The sequence below is a fragment of the Polypterus senegalus genome, chromosome 14 (genome assembly GCF_016835505.1).
Source record: "Polypterus senegalus isolate Bchr_013 chromosome 14, ASM1683550v1, whole genome shotgun sequence".
NCBI lineage: Eukaryota > Metazoa > Chordata > Cladistia > Polypteriformes > Polypteridae > Polypterus > Polypterus senegalus.
The window spans coordinates 53,726,056-53,742,714 of record NC_053167.1 but is presented as its reverse complement, the minus strand read 5'-3'; the positions used below and the strand labels follow the sequence as shown (position 1 = coordinate 53,742,714).

General features: G+C 36.5%; 2 protein-coding genes across 6 annotated transcripts in view; one reads left to right on the top strand and one right to left on the bottom strand.

The window, feature by feature from the left end:
* Nucleotides 1–8,773, bottom strand: part of zgc:113278 (uncharacterized protein LOC541528 homolog) — a 70,492-nt gene extending 61,719 nt beyond the window's left edge. Inside the window, exon 1 of one of the 2 annotated variants that reach the window (XM_039734703.1) lies at nt 8,406–8,773. In XM_039734703.1, coding sequence (XP_039590637.1) covers nt 8,406–8,525 — 120 coding nt within the window. In that variant the 5' untranslated portion in view covers nt 8,526–8,773. Of the gene's footprint in view, nt 1–7,476; nt 7,496–8,405 lie in introns of those variants that run through there. The other variant, XM_039734704.1, reaches the window with a different exon arrangement.
* A 318-nt stretch (nt 8,774–9,091) lies between these two features.
* Nucleotides 9,092–16,659, top strand: part of zmynd8 (zinc finger, MYND-type containing 8) — an 86,445-nt gene continuing 78,877 nt past the window's right edge. For all 4 annotated transcript variants that reach the window (XM_039735985.1, XM_039735984.1, XM_039735988.1 and 1 more), the window contains exon 1: nt 9,092–9,167. The gene's annotated coding sequence lies outside the window, so the exon portion shown is untranslated. The remainder of the gene's footprint in view (nt 9,168–16,659) is intronic.

The window sequence follows — 16,659 nt, the reverse complement described above, 5'->3', positions numbered from 1 at the left end:
CAAATGTATCTAAATTTGTATTTTTAAAGGACGTGTTTGATAAATCTTTACAAATATCATGAAGGGGACTGTTTAACCTCAAACCCTAGCTTTATAGTATTTGGACTGTACTATCATAAGATATCTCGCTTTTAATAATTTCTACAGAGCTGCTGGGGGGTTGTTTTGTTTAGGACGTGCTCTGTCTCTAGGCATGTCAGAAAACTAGGACTTCATGAAGTTTGGTATAGTCTCACTAGGGAAGGCAAATTGGAAGAGGGCTGGGTGGAGGGTGGGGAAAAAAGAGAGCAAGTTACTTTATATTTATCCTTTTATCCATAATAACTGGAAAAAATATGATACCTAAGTAAAAACTATTGTATGAAACAACATACTACTTTTATTTAAGATTATAAAATGTCCTCAAAAATTCAAAAGCAGTATCTCTTTGACCAAACAGTGAATAATGTGAGTTGGAATGTCAAACTTCTTAATGATGATCTGAAGAGAACTAAAGTATTTTTTCACATAACAGGTCTAAATTCCAAGATAGTAATTTTACAGGAGGCTCACTTAATAAGTAAGGACAAGTTGCAGCTACAAAGGCATTGGATCAGCAAAATTTTTCAATACAGCTATACAAAGAAAACTAGAGGTATGGGAATTTTAATACATAAAACAATTTAATTTGTAGTATCATACATAGTATCCGATCCTGAAGGGCAATATGTAATGGTGATGGGTAATTTATTTACCGTAGATCCCGGAATACAGGCCGACCCGGTATATTAGCCGAACCCCTTCTCTACCTACTAAATTACATGTATTTGCCCTTCTCCAACCAAATTTTCGAAATTTCCTTAAAAGTGTCTCTTCGGGTATATTTATAATGTTTATCGGCGAGAATTTGAGACTGCCGGCATTTTTGATGGAAACCAGGAAGTGATTTCGGAGAAGTTTGGTAAAGTGAAACCTTTGTGTTGAAACTATATACACAAATACAGTACATCGGGGTGGATTTCCGGAGACTTGTTATGAATTTGATTAACTTAAATACGCAATACAGTGGACCCTTGACTTACGTACTTAATTCGTTCGCAAAGGCTAACCCATAATGCGTTCCGAACCTCCCACTGCAACACTTACTTAACCTTTTCATAAAAAAAAAAAGGGTTGTATAATGTGCATAATTTTCCAAAATGCCAATAATTTTTCTAATGTACTAACCAAAAAGTTATAAAAAGTGCCCAGCCTACTTTGATTAAGCTAGGAGCATGGCGGCACGCATGGTCGCAGCGGCTCAGGGCTCTCCTTTTCAGTGCACTTTGTTGTTTTTGTACTTTTTTTGACCTTGTTTGTGCACGATCAGTTCGGCGAACATCCACTACACCATTCAGAACCTTATAGACATCAGTGTCCAGAGCCAGACATCTGTTTCGAGTGTTTTTCATCACACGCACAACATCCCAAACAACATAGCTAGACCAGCGGGCTCTCCGTGGATTGTTGTCGGGTCTAGGAGACGACACAGACGGAGGAGGGAAAGAAAGCAGAAGCGGGGCCGCAGATCCGGTGTTATGCTAAAGCTAAAAAACAACCATATAAACCCTATACAGAACTTTTTTCTGCACTGAAGGAGCTGCTTTTAATCTCATTTTAGATGCGTACAGTGACAATAAAAGGCATTCTATTCTAGAAACAATTTCATACTGTACTCACCATTTAATTTGACATCTTTGGGCTGCAGGAAGGGAGGAGATATTTCCACACAATGTCCATCTTCTTTTCGATTGCGATCGCTTTCTTTTACCTTCTCTTCCTTCCTTAGCAATTATGTGTCTTGCTTGCATGGTCTTAATAAATTATATATATAGGTAAATCACTGCAATGACGGAAATTACATCCACAAACACGTGCCTGGGCTCCGACTGACGCTACTAACGCTCTCGGTTGTTTGTTTACAATCGCAAGCGGATACACGTGACCGCATCCGTTTCGTAATGCAAGATGTTGGTCGTAAATCAAAACAAAAAATTTCATTTTAAACTTCCCGATAATTTATTATAAATTTTATTAATAAAATCAACAACTAAAACACTTTTTTGAATAAATTCTTTATTTAATTTAAAGTACCGGCATGCAAAGTTACTTCTTCATCTGGAAGATGGCTCTGTGGTTTCGTCATTATTTACTTCCGTATTCATCTGCAAAACCGGCATTGCGCTGGAAATCTTGAATCTGAAACGATACTCGTTGTATAAACCGACCCCCAAACTCCAAGCCAAAAATCTAGGACGAAATTCTCGGCTTATATAACGGGATCTATGGTAAATCTAAAGTCATTTTGATAAACATCTCCATACTGTACCGAATGTGGATGATGGAAGAGTCATCCAAAACATATTTACATATATTTCTAATATGAACACTCTTAAAATTATAAATGGCAGGAGACTTTTAATTCTGTTTTAAATCCAGACCTGGATAGATCTTCAACTACACTGGCAATAATATCTGCAAAAATAATCATACAGTTTGTAATGGATCATAACTTATCAGACCCTTGGAGATTTTTAAACCCAAACTCAACAGAATATTCCTTCTTATCATCAGTACATCATAGTTTCAAAAACTGATTATTTCTTTATAAATAATAATTTAATACACTCTATAACATCTTGCAAATACAATGTTGTTAATCTCTGAGACCATGCCCCTCTGACCATGGACCTAAAATCAATATGCCATACACACTCATCTTGTAGCTGACATCTTGAACCCCTGTCATTAGCTGGTGAGAGCTGTACACAATTCACCTCCAAGTGAACAGATTATTATTTGAGACAAATGCATCGTTAGTGGCCTCTGCATGAATACTCTGGGAAACTGAAAGCTTTTTTAAGAGGACAAATTATTCCATATCTTTGCCACAAAATTAAACTAATAACCACAAAGGTATCTGAGTAAATCACCAAAATTACCAGAACAGATCAAAATAAGCCCTTTATAGAAAGAGATTTAAATTTCAGAATTTAAACAAAAAAAAAAAAAAAGACAGACAGACAGAATAGATCTCCTTTAAATTGTGGCACTGTTACTCTGAACAAAGAGAGAAGGCTATTAAGATCTTAGCTCATTAAATCCACAAGCAGTAAGTTTGCAACACAATAACAGAAATTGCTAGCACAGATGGAGATAATCATTGACAATCAAAATATAACCCACACATATGGTATTCTCTAAAAGTCCTTATATTCTACTCATTTTAAGTAAGATAAGACACAATCTAATGAGTTTTTTGATGCATCACAAATACCACAGCTAGATACTCTTTAATACTGAGGAACTGAATAAACCTCTGACACTCTCAGATTTACTAGACACTATAAAACCACTTCAAACTGGGAGAGCAGCAGGCTCTGATAGGTACCCAATGGAATTTTATAAATTCTTTTCAAATAAGTTAGCGCCACTATTATTAGCAGTTTATAGAAGCTAGAGAAAACAAAAATCAACCTCAAACTTTTCACCAGGCATTAATTAGGTAGAATGCCCAGAGGGGACTGGGCGGTCTCATGGTCTGCAATCCCTACAGATTTTATTTTTTCTCCAACCGTCTGGAGTTTGTTTTTTTTTCTCTGTCCCCCCTGGCCATTGAACCTTACTCTTATTCGATGTTAATTAATGTTGATTTATTTTGTTTTCTTATTGTGTCTTTTATTTTTCTATTCTTTATTATGTAAAGTACTTTGAGCTACTGTTTGTATGAAAATGTGCTACATAAATAAATGTTGTTGTTGTTGTAATTACCATCTTTCCAAAGAAAAATAATGACTAGTTACAATGTGCATCAAACAGCCCAATTTCACTTATGAATAATGATAACATACTCTCCAAAGTTCTATCTAGAAGGATTAAGTAAATGCTTCCTTCTGTAACATCAAATGACTAAATCAGATTTATTCAAGGCAGATCCTTGGCTTCTAATCTTCGACGTTTGTTGAATGTAATACAGTGATCCCTCGCTATATCGCGCTTCGACTTTCACGGCTTCACTCCATCGCAGATTTTAAATGCAAGCATATCTAAATATATACGGATTTTTCGCTGGTTCTCGTATTTCTGGGGACAATGGGTCTTTTAATTTATGGTACATGCTTCCTCAGTTTGTTTGCCCAGTTGATTTCATACAATGGATGCTATTGGCGGATGGCTTAGAAGCTACCCAATCAGAGCATGTATTACGTATTAAATAAAACTCCTCAACGACATACAATATGCTTCCCGTGCAGTGCTCGTTTGTTTGCTTTTCTCTGTCTCTCTCACTCTCTCTGCGCCTGACGGAGGGGGTGTGAGCAGAGGGGCTGTTTGCCTAGAGGATACGGACGCTCCTCTAAAAAATGCCGCTTTATCGCTGTGCTTCGGCATAGTTAAAAGCCCAAAAGCACATATTGATTTTTTGATTGTTTGCTTTTCTCTCGCGCTCTCTCTCTGACATTCTCTGCTCCCGACACGCATTATTTGAAGAGGAAGATATGTTTGCATTCTTTTAATTGTGAGAAAGAACTGTTATCTCTGTCTTGTCATGGAGCACAGTTTAAACTTTTGACTAAAGGGTGTTATTTCATGTCTAGAGGGCTCTAATAATGTTAACAGTGTGGAAGAGTTTATAAGGACTTAAAATATATAAAAATAACCATACAAACATATGGTTTCTACTTCGCGGATTTTTATCTATCGTGGGGGGTTCTGGAATTCAAAAAGCTCTGAGCCTGTCTTTAGTAAAGCAAAGAGACAATTAAATCTTCCCCGACCACAGAAAAGGGCAAAATAGAATTAGAGATGGTTGAGCATATTAGAAGAGTCTGTTGGACAGCTGAAAACAAAATCAGCACTAAATGAATTGGTAGAAGAAAAGGAGATGTATTCCCTGCTTACAAGTGACTGGACTAAGATTGAGAAACCTTGATAAGCTGATGGACCATACCGTAGACTGACAGACAGTCTTTGACCAAAGTTAATAATAATAATTCTTTGCATTTATATAGTTGTGCCATTCTTACTTAATTTAGAGATCAGTGTGCATTCAGCAGTGCTACTGATAATCATACATACTCCTGAAGTCCCTGCAAAAATGCTTTGCTTGCTTCCTGAATCCACAGTTTGCCAATTTTGATCCAACTGAAGCAGCAGCATACCTTTTAGACCCATGCGCTGCTTGGTACTACATTTGAGATGGAGCATCTTACTGTATGTGGCATAAAATAATTTCTTTTGAAATACAGTATACTCAGGTGCCAGTACAGAGTTCTCTAGAAGTACTTAATGTTTGTCTCAAAGGTGACAACTGAGGCTATCACACAAGTAGCCAGGGAGACTGGCTACATAGAACATGTACAGTATATGGTGCAAAAATTCACTGAATGTGCTAATGGAGAGTCATCTGCGCTGCAGTTTCTGGAACACACACTCTTGACCCTCCAGAGGTAGTAGTGAAGGAGAGAATGAAAACCAATCTAAATGACATTATGAACAATGCTGCACATCCTCGCTCTGACACAGGACTTTCAGCCAACAAATTATTCAGCACAAGTATATCAGTAAATGTGACTGGGGCTCCTTTATACCAATGGCAACATGCCTCACTGGGACTGTAACTGCCAACTCACAAGTTTTCTTTTGCGTTAGTTGTCTTTCTTTTAATCATTCTGGTGTTTATTTGAGAAGGGTGTGTTGTTTGCCATAATAAAATAATAATATTAATTTATTGAGCTTCTGTGAAAAGCCAAATTTGCACCATGGGACAGATAAAGTTCTACCTATCCAAGGAGAGAATTGAGAAAAAGAATGCAATTGAAAATATGGAACTAAAATTAAATTACCTGTTCCTAGGTCTAGGGCTGTGGAAAGATGGCTGACTTCTGCATGGAGGAGTGTCTAATATCCTTCAGTGTTAACCCTTTGAGTATAAATTCACCCAAAATTTGCATCAAGTATTGGTACTTATGTCTGTCATGACTGCTCACCCTATTATTAATAGCTTTACATCCTGCAATTCAGCATTAATTCAGCTTTCCAGTCATGTCAATTCTGAACAGTACAAAACAGCAATTATCACCTTTAGTGCTTTTACTTCCGAAATATGTCTCCAACCTATTTTCTTTTACAAATTGCAACATGACAGAAAATTATTGACAGAATTTTCACAACACCTATAAGAACTTGCTTTCACAAACCAAAAAACACTGCGGATTAACATAAAACTGCCATGGATTGATGTCCAATATCCCAACTGCCTTTACTGGATTGTTAGCAGTCCTCTGGTTGGCTGTGTAAACCATTGAAATTTATCAATGAATGGCAAGGTTTGCCACCAGTCAATGTACAGAGGTGTGATTTCAAAAGGAAGCAAAACAATACAGAGCTAAGTAATACATATCTCAAATGAAAACAATGTTTTCTGTTTTTTATGTTGAAGTTTGATATCTCGGAATGATCGTTGATGATATTTAAATAAATATATCACATACAGCTCTTTGGGCTCGGAAGATTCATATAGAAATCTTCTTGATATATTTTTAAATTTTAGACTCTAAAAGTATTTACTTTTTTCATATAATGCATTTACATATTCATTTTGCTTATGTTCTATATTCAAATTACTACAAATTGTACTAACAAACAGAATATTGCATTGAAAAAGAATAGTCCACAATCTACATAAAGTTTGACTTTTCAGTCAGTAGGCAGTAATTCTTCTAGTGCATTATGTAAAGCAAAGTTGTTTACATTTCAGAAATTTAAATTGTTACATGCCCATTAAAAAAACATTTTAATGCTTATTTGCAAGAAGTTAATTAATTTTATGTTTTTAAATGCTGTTGTTGATACAGTGCAGATTTTGGTTTTGGTAGTCAGGTGCAAAAGGAGAAAATAAAATACAGCAAACAAACTTGAATATTTACTCATGTTTGTTATAGTATGTAACACCTGTTAACATTTATTAAAATCAATTCTAATAATTGGAGAATTTTTTTTTCAAATGGTATGTGGATATAATATTAAACATATTTGTGAAAACTATGGCTAAATTATTTGGGTTCATTTTTTACATTAAAATAATCTAATACAGGTTAATTTCTGTGGCATTCTAATTTAAGCTTTGCCTTGGAAAACTGATGTTTTTGTAGCATAGATATATTACAAAAGAAAATAATAATCAACAGGTTTCAACTTGACACAACATTGCTCATCTAACATTTTCATTATCCCCCATGAATAACAGTCACACCTTCAAAAACTTTCAGGACTCACTACCTGGAATCTCTAATAATTTTACACAGAACCCTTTTTCACCTTTCAGCTCCCAAAGCCTATCTGTCTTGCTTAGGTTACCAGGATCCTGTTGTCCTCTTTAAGTCTAAAGGAATGCCATTCTGATTTTTTAAACTACTACAAAATAGTTATCCTTTATAACCTCAGAGTATTTACATTCACCTGTTCTTACAATGGACATACTTTCCCAAGTGCGAGAAGTTGTTCCTGGCCCCATCTGACAATGCGCAACTTTCAAACGACTAAGGAACATACAGATAAGATTCAGCACATTAACTTACTACTTTGGTATTTAACTCAAAACAGCACGTTTAAATCACCTTAATAAGCTTTTTAAATTCTTTATCAACAAAACCTGGATCAAAAGAAGTTTTTAAAATGGCTACATATTTGAACGCGATTAATAAACAGGTGTACATTACTAGTAAAATCATTACGTGCCACCAAAAGAAGGGTAAGGTGCAGAAATGTTATACTGAACCAGATTATTCGGGTATTTCACTAATTGCTGTATGAGTTGGCATTTAGTGTCGCACGACTAGATGGTTATTGGAGTCTAAAGTAGCAAATTTGTAATGGTCACAAAGAATGATTTAAGTCGGTCTTTAAATTCAATTTTTGATGGCTAGAATGTGAAGATTGAGCTGTTGATTGACATAGTTCTGGACTTTGCTGCAAACTTTCTCCAAAGCTGCCTTGATTTTCTCCCTAGGACCTGAATCGAAATGGGCGGGTTCAAAACAGGTGGATCTTTAATTTCAGGGATCACTAAATTAACACAAATTCAGTGAAAGCAATATCAATATACAGCAATAGCCGAATGCAACAAAGGGAGAAGTGTCGCACATCTGGGACCCGCTAATGTAATGAAGCTGCTTTGGTTTATTGTAATATAATACGAACGTAAACCACCGCTTAGATGTTCTTGGGATTTGACCAAAGGGTTTAACTGGTAATTGGTGGTCGACTCTCCGGTCCGGTCCGGTCTGCTCAACTCCCGCTCCCCATTCCCACAGTCTCTGTCCCCTCCCCTCTTACATGCCGCTTTTTCAGAGGTCTCAGAGGTGCAAAAAGGGGGCAGTTCAATTTACCTCAAACATGAGTCCTAGTAAGATGATCATGGCCACGCAAGACACCATATCAGCATGATTCTGGATCACGAACTCGTGGCTCAGCACCGGCGGGCTCTTATTCTTCTTACGGAAGCCCATGGTTGTACCAGCTGAGAATATATCCCCTCACAACACCAAGCAATCCACTCTTCCGGTTCCTATTCAATGTTCTCCTCTCTCGAGATTGTCAGAAATTATCTGTCTGTAAGCATAACAGAAATACAAGACGATCTCCATAAAAAATGAAAAAAAAAAACATGCACACGCTCTCAAACCAGTCAACGGTCAAGCCCACCCTTTCAGTTTCTACCCCATTCCCTAAAACAAGCACCGCCTAACACCGAACAGTATCCCGCCCCTCTTCCTCTTTACTTCTTTTCTCAGGCTATTGAATGATACCTATGTGGGTCATTCAAAACTCTGCATTTCAGATGAACAGCTACATCTACCAATAAAAGTGAAGAACTTCCTTCAACATCATACTGATTCTCGGCCTATCACTTAACAGAAAAGTATGCGTGTTTTTTTTTTTTTTATTTAATACAACTCGCTCTAGGGTAGGATGGGCACTTTAACATGTGATTGACACTCATGCTGACCATTCGGAATAGTGAATGCAAAGGTTATTTACGTTTATTTTCCGCGAAACATCCGGACAGAGCAAGAGGGCGAGCTCGTGGAGCAAAACAGCTTGTAGGTGTCGTAGAAGGAACTTTTCCACGCTTCGTAATTTTAGTACTGGTAAATAATTACTAAATATGTTTTGTAAAATAGGAAAGAGTTGCGGAAATTAGACAGTGAATATTTATTCACATAAATGACTTTTTAAACGATTCAAGAACTTACTAGTGCATTACTTTTAATAAAGATTTAAAGAACGGGAGATTTTTCTCTGTCGCTTATTTTATGGGGAGTATCGTTAAACGTTTTAACAAAAATTAAAATTCTTTGCAAATTAGATAACGTATACATACGCGAAAAATTGTGTTGTATCATCACAGAGGCCGAAAGTTTCATTTTTGTGTTTGAATTACCGGTGTGTAATGTGGTTATTTTTTCATTCGTGATTAAAGGAAACGTTGAATATTCTAGGTTTGTTAAATTAGTGCTTTACAACAGCTTTCACTGCACAGCAAAGAGTATATTGTGAAGCAGCAAGACAGTAACTATCGTAACATGCGATTCTCAAACAGAGTCAGAATATCTTTGTTATCATTGTAACAAATACAACGAAATTAGGTGCTGTCCCTGTGGTGTCAAAATATAAATAAATATAATTACAAAAGGATAGGAAAGGATAAGAAGAAATAAGGTAGAACACAAACATTCAACATAAGACCTTAATTGCACATGAAACACTATTGCACAAGATGTCATCTATTGCACTGCTGCATTGCAGGTGATTAGGTGGCATTCATTGCCCTAATAGCAACAGGGTAGAAACTGTTATTCAGTCTATTAGTGTTTGTTTTGGTGCTCCTATATCTTTTGCCTGATGGAAACAGTTGGACCATGTCATGAGCAGGCTGTGAGGAGATGTTTTCTGCTTTCCTGAGGCAGCGAGAGCTGTGCAGTTTATCCAGAGAGGGTAAAGAACAGCCGATGATCTGCTGGGCAGTCTTTACAATCCGCTGAAGTGTTTTCCTCTGCGCTGTTGTGCAGCTGGAAAGCCACACGCACACAGGATACTCTCAACAGAGCAGCGATAGAAGGACACCAGCAGTTTTTGGGGGATGTTATTTTTCCTGAGGACGCTGAGCCTTCTTCGCCAGCTCAGCTGTGTTCACACCCCAGGACAGGCCTTCCATGATGTGGACTCCCAGGAAGCAGAAGTCTGACACTCACTCCACACAGTCCCCTCTGATGTAGAGTGGTTTGATGTCCGTTTTCTTTTTTCTGAAGTCCAGCTCCTTGGTCTTAATTGTGTTCAGGAGCAGGTTGTTGTCAATGCACCATGCTGACAGCCGCTCCACTTCGTCATCCCACAGTGGTGTCATCCTCAAAGTTGACGATGGTGTTGCTGTAGTGGGTGGGGGCGCAGTCATGTGTGTACTACATGAAGAGCAAGGGGCTCAGCACACAGCCCTGAGGAGAGCTGATGCTGCTGGCCAAGGAGATGTGAAGGCCCACCTTAACCATTTGTGTCAGGCAGTCTATAATCCATATACAAGTGGAATACGGGAGTCCCAGGGCTAGCAGCTTGCACACCAATCAGTGACGGAGGATGGTGTTAAAAGCAGAGCAAAAATCAATAAAGAGGAGATGTGCATAGCTCCCCTGGTGCTCCAGATGGGACAGGGTAGCAGGGAGAGCAACAGCATCTTCAGTAGACCCGTTACCCTGTAAACAAATTGGTGTGCATCAAAGGTGGGAGGGATGAAGGACATGATATGACTGCTTAATCTTATTCAGTACAAGTTAGCTCAGATATTTGACCCGTCAGTCATTTTACACAAACAATTACTCCAGCCCAGTGAGGAGTTATTAGAAAAGAACTGAGCACTGTGAAAAGCTCCCTCCAAGTAAAAGATTAAAATGAATTTATATAGAGTACTTTACATACTAGAAGCTGAACACCAGTAGAGGAACCATTAGGAGGAAAAATATATATAAAATCCAAAGTTAAAAGGAGGTTTAACTTTTGAAATGTTTTATTATTGATTAATCTATGTAACGCTTGGTCTGCTGCTGTCTGTTCTAATAAATAAATGCTCATTTCAGCACCAGTACAGTAGTATGAAATGACAGCTGTATTGTCTTAACTTTAGTGACGTTAAAAAACCCACACCTGATTGTTAACACAAATGATAGTAACAAAGTTCAGACGATAAAATTTGTAGAATTTTTATTTGAAACTGTCTTTAGTTAAAACTCTTCTTGAAATGATAGAGTGAAAATTGTTTCACAATGGTTTTATGATAACATGGTGTGCCTTAAATTAAGCTGAGCGCATAAATAGGGATCAATCACAGTCCTAGTTTCTGCTCATCAGATTATATATAAAGTACTAGGTAGTAAATTGAAACTTTCTTCAAGGCATGCATTAATTGCTAACCTAGATTAATACATTTTATTAACAGTAGTTAACCTGGCAAATCAGAAGTAAAGTTTCACACTTTTCAATAACTGCTGCTAAAGTATGTAAGATTATTAATTGAGTAGTAAGCATCCAACAATGTGTCACAACATGTATCATATTCCATACATCAGCATATTTAAATTAATAACGGTGGAAACAAAATCTGTTTTTCTGTTAATTTCATCTCTTTTACCATTTTCAAACCCACTTAATCCAATTAGTATGTGCAACAATCACTTTATTAATTTTAATTAAAAGCTAATAACAATCCATTAGTTTACAATTATTTAACAATGAAATGAAATTATAAAATAAAATTTAACAATACCGAAATTCATCTCCCACCCAAAGAATAATCACCTTCTATACTTGCATAGATAACACTGTAATTATATATATGTATTAAACATATTTTTACTTTATTCCTTCAAAGTTACCGGTGTTATTAAAAATTAGAATTAGATCAAAATGTTCTTCACAATTATAACACAATTTCAGTTTTATCTTTGCTTTTTGAGGTTATAGAGAAAAATCTCCAAACTCAGATTTAGTGTTTTAAACTTTATATTTAAGTTATTGTAATTGACACTTTAATTTTATCTAATACAAAAAATGGCACCATCATTAGGTTTCACTTCTTAAGGACTGCATTTGATGTTATTGATCCTAGCATTCATCTATACAGGCTTGAGAAATCATACTTTTCATGTTTAGTTCTTACTACTTACATTATTTTTAGTAAGTTAAATTTTCTGAAGACAATGCATCATTATTCAGGTCTGCAGATAGATGTGTGGTCAGGGCTTTTTCATCTCTATGCATGTTGCCATCAGAAGATGTAACTCACCAACACTATATTTATATTAACTTTGATTAGTACAATGATCATATGCAACATTTTTTGTTACTCCTTCAGTTATGTTATTAGTTAACTGCTTAAGTGAGATGGACTAATGGATAACTAAAAAAAAGTTTAAATGCAGGGAAAAATCATGTAATAGTTTGTTATTCTGCAGACAATTAAAGTGTTCATGATTTAATGTTACCAGTGACATGGATTTAAAGTTGTAATGTCACATTTTTACACATTACAAAACCTGCACCCTCTAGCTTGGAAATATTACAAATTTGAGGCTGTTTTTATGTGAATTCTTGCACCAACTCATCTCTTAACTGTGAGCACAACAGGTCCTTTACAGTAGAATAGATTTTTCTGTCACCATTAAATGCCTCTTCTAACCCTTGTATCCTTGAGAATAAAAGACAACTTCATCTCGCTTCTTCCACTCAGGGATAATAGGCAGCCACTTAATGACTGGTACCCTCTAGTTGCTACCTTTAAAATTGTTATATGGTTCCACTTTTCCTGAAACTATGTTCTGCCATCTGTCTGCTAGTAGATGTTTAGTAATCCTGCCAGCTTTTTGTTGTTACTCTTTCTAATGAAAGCATGTCGGCCAATTCAGCTCCCATAAAGAAATCCTTGACCCTTTACCATGCCTACTTCGTAATTACTTACTTTCTGTTGTTCTATGGAGGCAGTACCCTTTAGGTTATGTTTTATCAGTAAAGGCAGTCCCCTTTTCCCTGTACTGGCACATTGGTTTCCTTTCTCACTGCCAGTACAAGGTTTCATCTTTTGTGGGGACTGGGTGGTCTTGTGGCCTCAAAACTCCGGCAGATTTTGTTTTTTTTTTCTCCAGCCCTCTGGAGTTTTTTTTTCTTGTCCTTCTAGCCATTGGACCTTACTTTATTCTTTGTGACTTAGTATTGCCTAATCTTATTTTTATATTTTTCTTTTTTCTTTCTTCATCTTGTAAAGCACTTTCAGCTACATCAATGTTTTTGTTGTGCCCTTTTCTTGTACTATAGCTGCTATTAGTCTATTGTAGTTTCTTGCACACTACATCACCCTGAAATTTGTCCACAGATGCTGGTTCTGGTGCTCTGTTGCCTCCAGTTTTAAAGTTCACATTATATTCGTAAACTTCAACAGGAAGTACCCACGTTCCTTTTATTCGTTTAGTGATTTTAGATTGCATCAACAGACAATTTCTTGAAAATGATTTGAATTAATCCCTTTAACATTTCCATTTGTTCTGCAATTAACATGGAAATGGCATGGAAAATGATCACGAGAACTTGTAGAATTAGTACAGAGTAACCTGTTTGTTACCAGGGCTGCCTAATGGTTTCAGTATTCTGGATTTCAGTCTAGCATCTGTTTGCTGTCAGCATGACATTTACAGAATCTTTTTGTGTCCATTTGGGTTTTTTTAGTGATATGATGTTCTCCTACATCATAGAGTTGTGTACAAACTACTTTCTGAAACTGGCTCGGTTGTGTGAGAGATTCTTTCTGTATTTTTTCTTTACCGGTGTTTAGAATGGTGAATATTCTGGGTATCTCTGGCACTGCCCACCACGGTTTTAAGTCCTATCTGACTGATAGGCAAGAATTTGTTAGTCTTGGCAACAGCAGTTCCAGATCAGCGCCAATCACACAAGGAGTTCCTCAGGGTTCTGTCCTCGGCCCTTTGCTCTTCTGTATCTATGTGCTTCCCCTTGGCCATATTATTCATAGCTTTGGACTGGGTTATTTTTATACAGATGATACTCAAATCTATTTCAAAGTTAAATGAGAAACTTCATCAGAGCTTTCTCAGCTCACAACTTGCCTCAGTGAAATTAAAACCTGGATGGAGCATAACTCTTTAAAATTAAATTGCAAAAAAACTGAACTCCTGTAAATTCGCACTAAAGCACAACTTAAGAAAATGAGCCCCTTTTCAATCATTCTTGATCTCATCAGACCCTCATCTAATGCAAGGAGTCTTAGTGTCATTTTTGATTCCTTTTTTTCATATTCCACCCACATAAACCACATTAAGAAGCTTTCTTACTCTAACCTTGGTAACATATCCCTTGTTCTCTCTTTTCTTAAGCTGAGAAACTTGTCCATGCTTTTAGCACATCCTGCTTCAATTATTGTAACTCCCTACTGGCAGGTGACCCTTCAAATATTATGTCACAGCTCCAGTTAATTCAAAACTCTGCTTCAAGAGTCCTAACGTGAACCAGCAACAGCAAGCACATAACAGCCATCCAGCTTTGCCTTCACTGGCTCCCTGTGTCTTACAGGATTAAATATAAAATTCTATCAGTAATCTACAAAGCTTTAAATGACCTTGCACCGGAATACATCAGTGATCTTCTCCATCACTATGCTCCTGTTCACCCAATCTTGTTGTGTCCCACACTAATCTGCAGTCTATGGGTGACATGGCCTTTAGCTATATAGCACACAGACTTAGGAACAACCTCCCAAAATTAATTGGTTCAGCTGACTCGATTCATTCTTTTAAAACACAACTTAAAATTCATCTGTTCAGAAAGGCTTTTAATTTAACCTAACATTCTGCCCCTTCTTTCAGTTTTCCCCTCTGTCCAGATGGTCTGGATAATTTGTGTGTGTCTTGCATCACAATTTGGTGTTTTTTGTTTTTTAATTGATTTTATTGAAATCACACAACATTCCATACAAATAGATCAATTTTACAATAGGATTGAAAACAAAACAATTAGGTTTTTGTTCAGGCTTTTTTTAGTATTGAATTTAATATTTTACTCTGTTGTATTTTTTTCTTCCCTTTATTCTGTTTTTTGCTTTGTATATCCTGTATTTATCTTTTCTAGTGTTCTATACAGAAAATAGTTGTATCCAATGCTACATATACCCTGCTGTTCTTTCTGTGACTCTGTGAAGCACGGGAAAGGTGCTATATAAATAAAATGTATTATTATTATTTACTGGTGGCATCTTGTTGCAGCTGTGCTGCAATTTAAATCTAGCTTTTGGAATGTACTTATGTAACTAAGCAGGTACTTTGTTTACTTATGCATTTCATCACTCAGTCTTTTTTAGTCTCTCATTCTAGCATTTCCTTTACTTTTTGTGTATCCAGCTCCTAATTAGATTATTTAACTTTTAGTACAGTTTCTTCCTTGCTATATTAGTTGCTCTTTTTGGTTCCAATTGCACAGGCTTACACTCATACTGAGAATTGTTTGCACCAATTTCTGAATCACATGTTGCCCATTTATACAATCCTTCGTAGTACAGTATTTGTGGCCTTACTATTCCTGTGCATGAAAAGCCCTTTATGCTGCAAATAATATCAAGGACATACCTGGCAGATTTCAGTATCAGGCTTTGAATGGTCCTAAAGGTTTCGGCTATTGTAGGCTTTAGTTTATGTGTGTGTGTGTGTGTGTGAATATTGTAATGAACTACTTCACAGTCAAGGAGTCGCTGGGTAGAAAATTGACAGTAGATTATTAAAGGACAGGGGCACAGAGAATGACAGAGAAACACTTCCATATTTGGGATCAGAGAGTGTCTGTACATGCAGTGTGAACAGTAGGGCCTTTTAGTCATTTCCTTCATATGATGTCTGTACATTATGATGCAGGCAAACATCACTGTTTCATCTGACCTCAGTTGTCACTCGAAGATGGGCGTTAAGACTTTTCTTTAAGTGCAGCCTATTTAAGGCTTATGATTTTATTGGAGTGCACTGTGTACTTTTTGTGACACATCAAATGCACATTTATTGAAAATGTAATGTATATAACATAAGCAATAGTCTGCAGAGCAATAGAAGTAATCATGTGATCAGATGATCAAGTTGTCTTTCAGCCTGTTATCAATAAGACATCATGCACCTGTGCAGTGCACACCAAATCATGCTACAGACCTAAATACTTGTTTTCAATAGAGAATGATGTGGGGTTTATTTTCTTTTGCAGGTTTTATAGATTTCTTTAGAGTGCCATCTCTGACACCACCATTGAAACACTGAGTAGTTGAATTTGTCAGGAAACAATATTGTAAATAGTTGTAGTTGTTCTAAAGTGTTTTGGAGCTGTTTTGGTTGCTTTGGTGACTCAGCATGCTTTTTTTAGGTGTTTCATTTACATTGTCAGTTTTCTTTATATTGTATGGGAAAGACGCTTTTATTATTTTTCTGATTTTGCATAATGTGCTGTCAGCGTAAAACAATAGACAAGAAACTGAAAAACTGTGGAGCCAAATATGAGGCAGTAAACATCCAAAAAGTTATAATAGGTAATTTTTGCTCTGTCTGTTTGCTT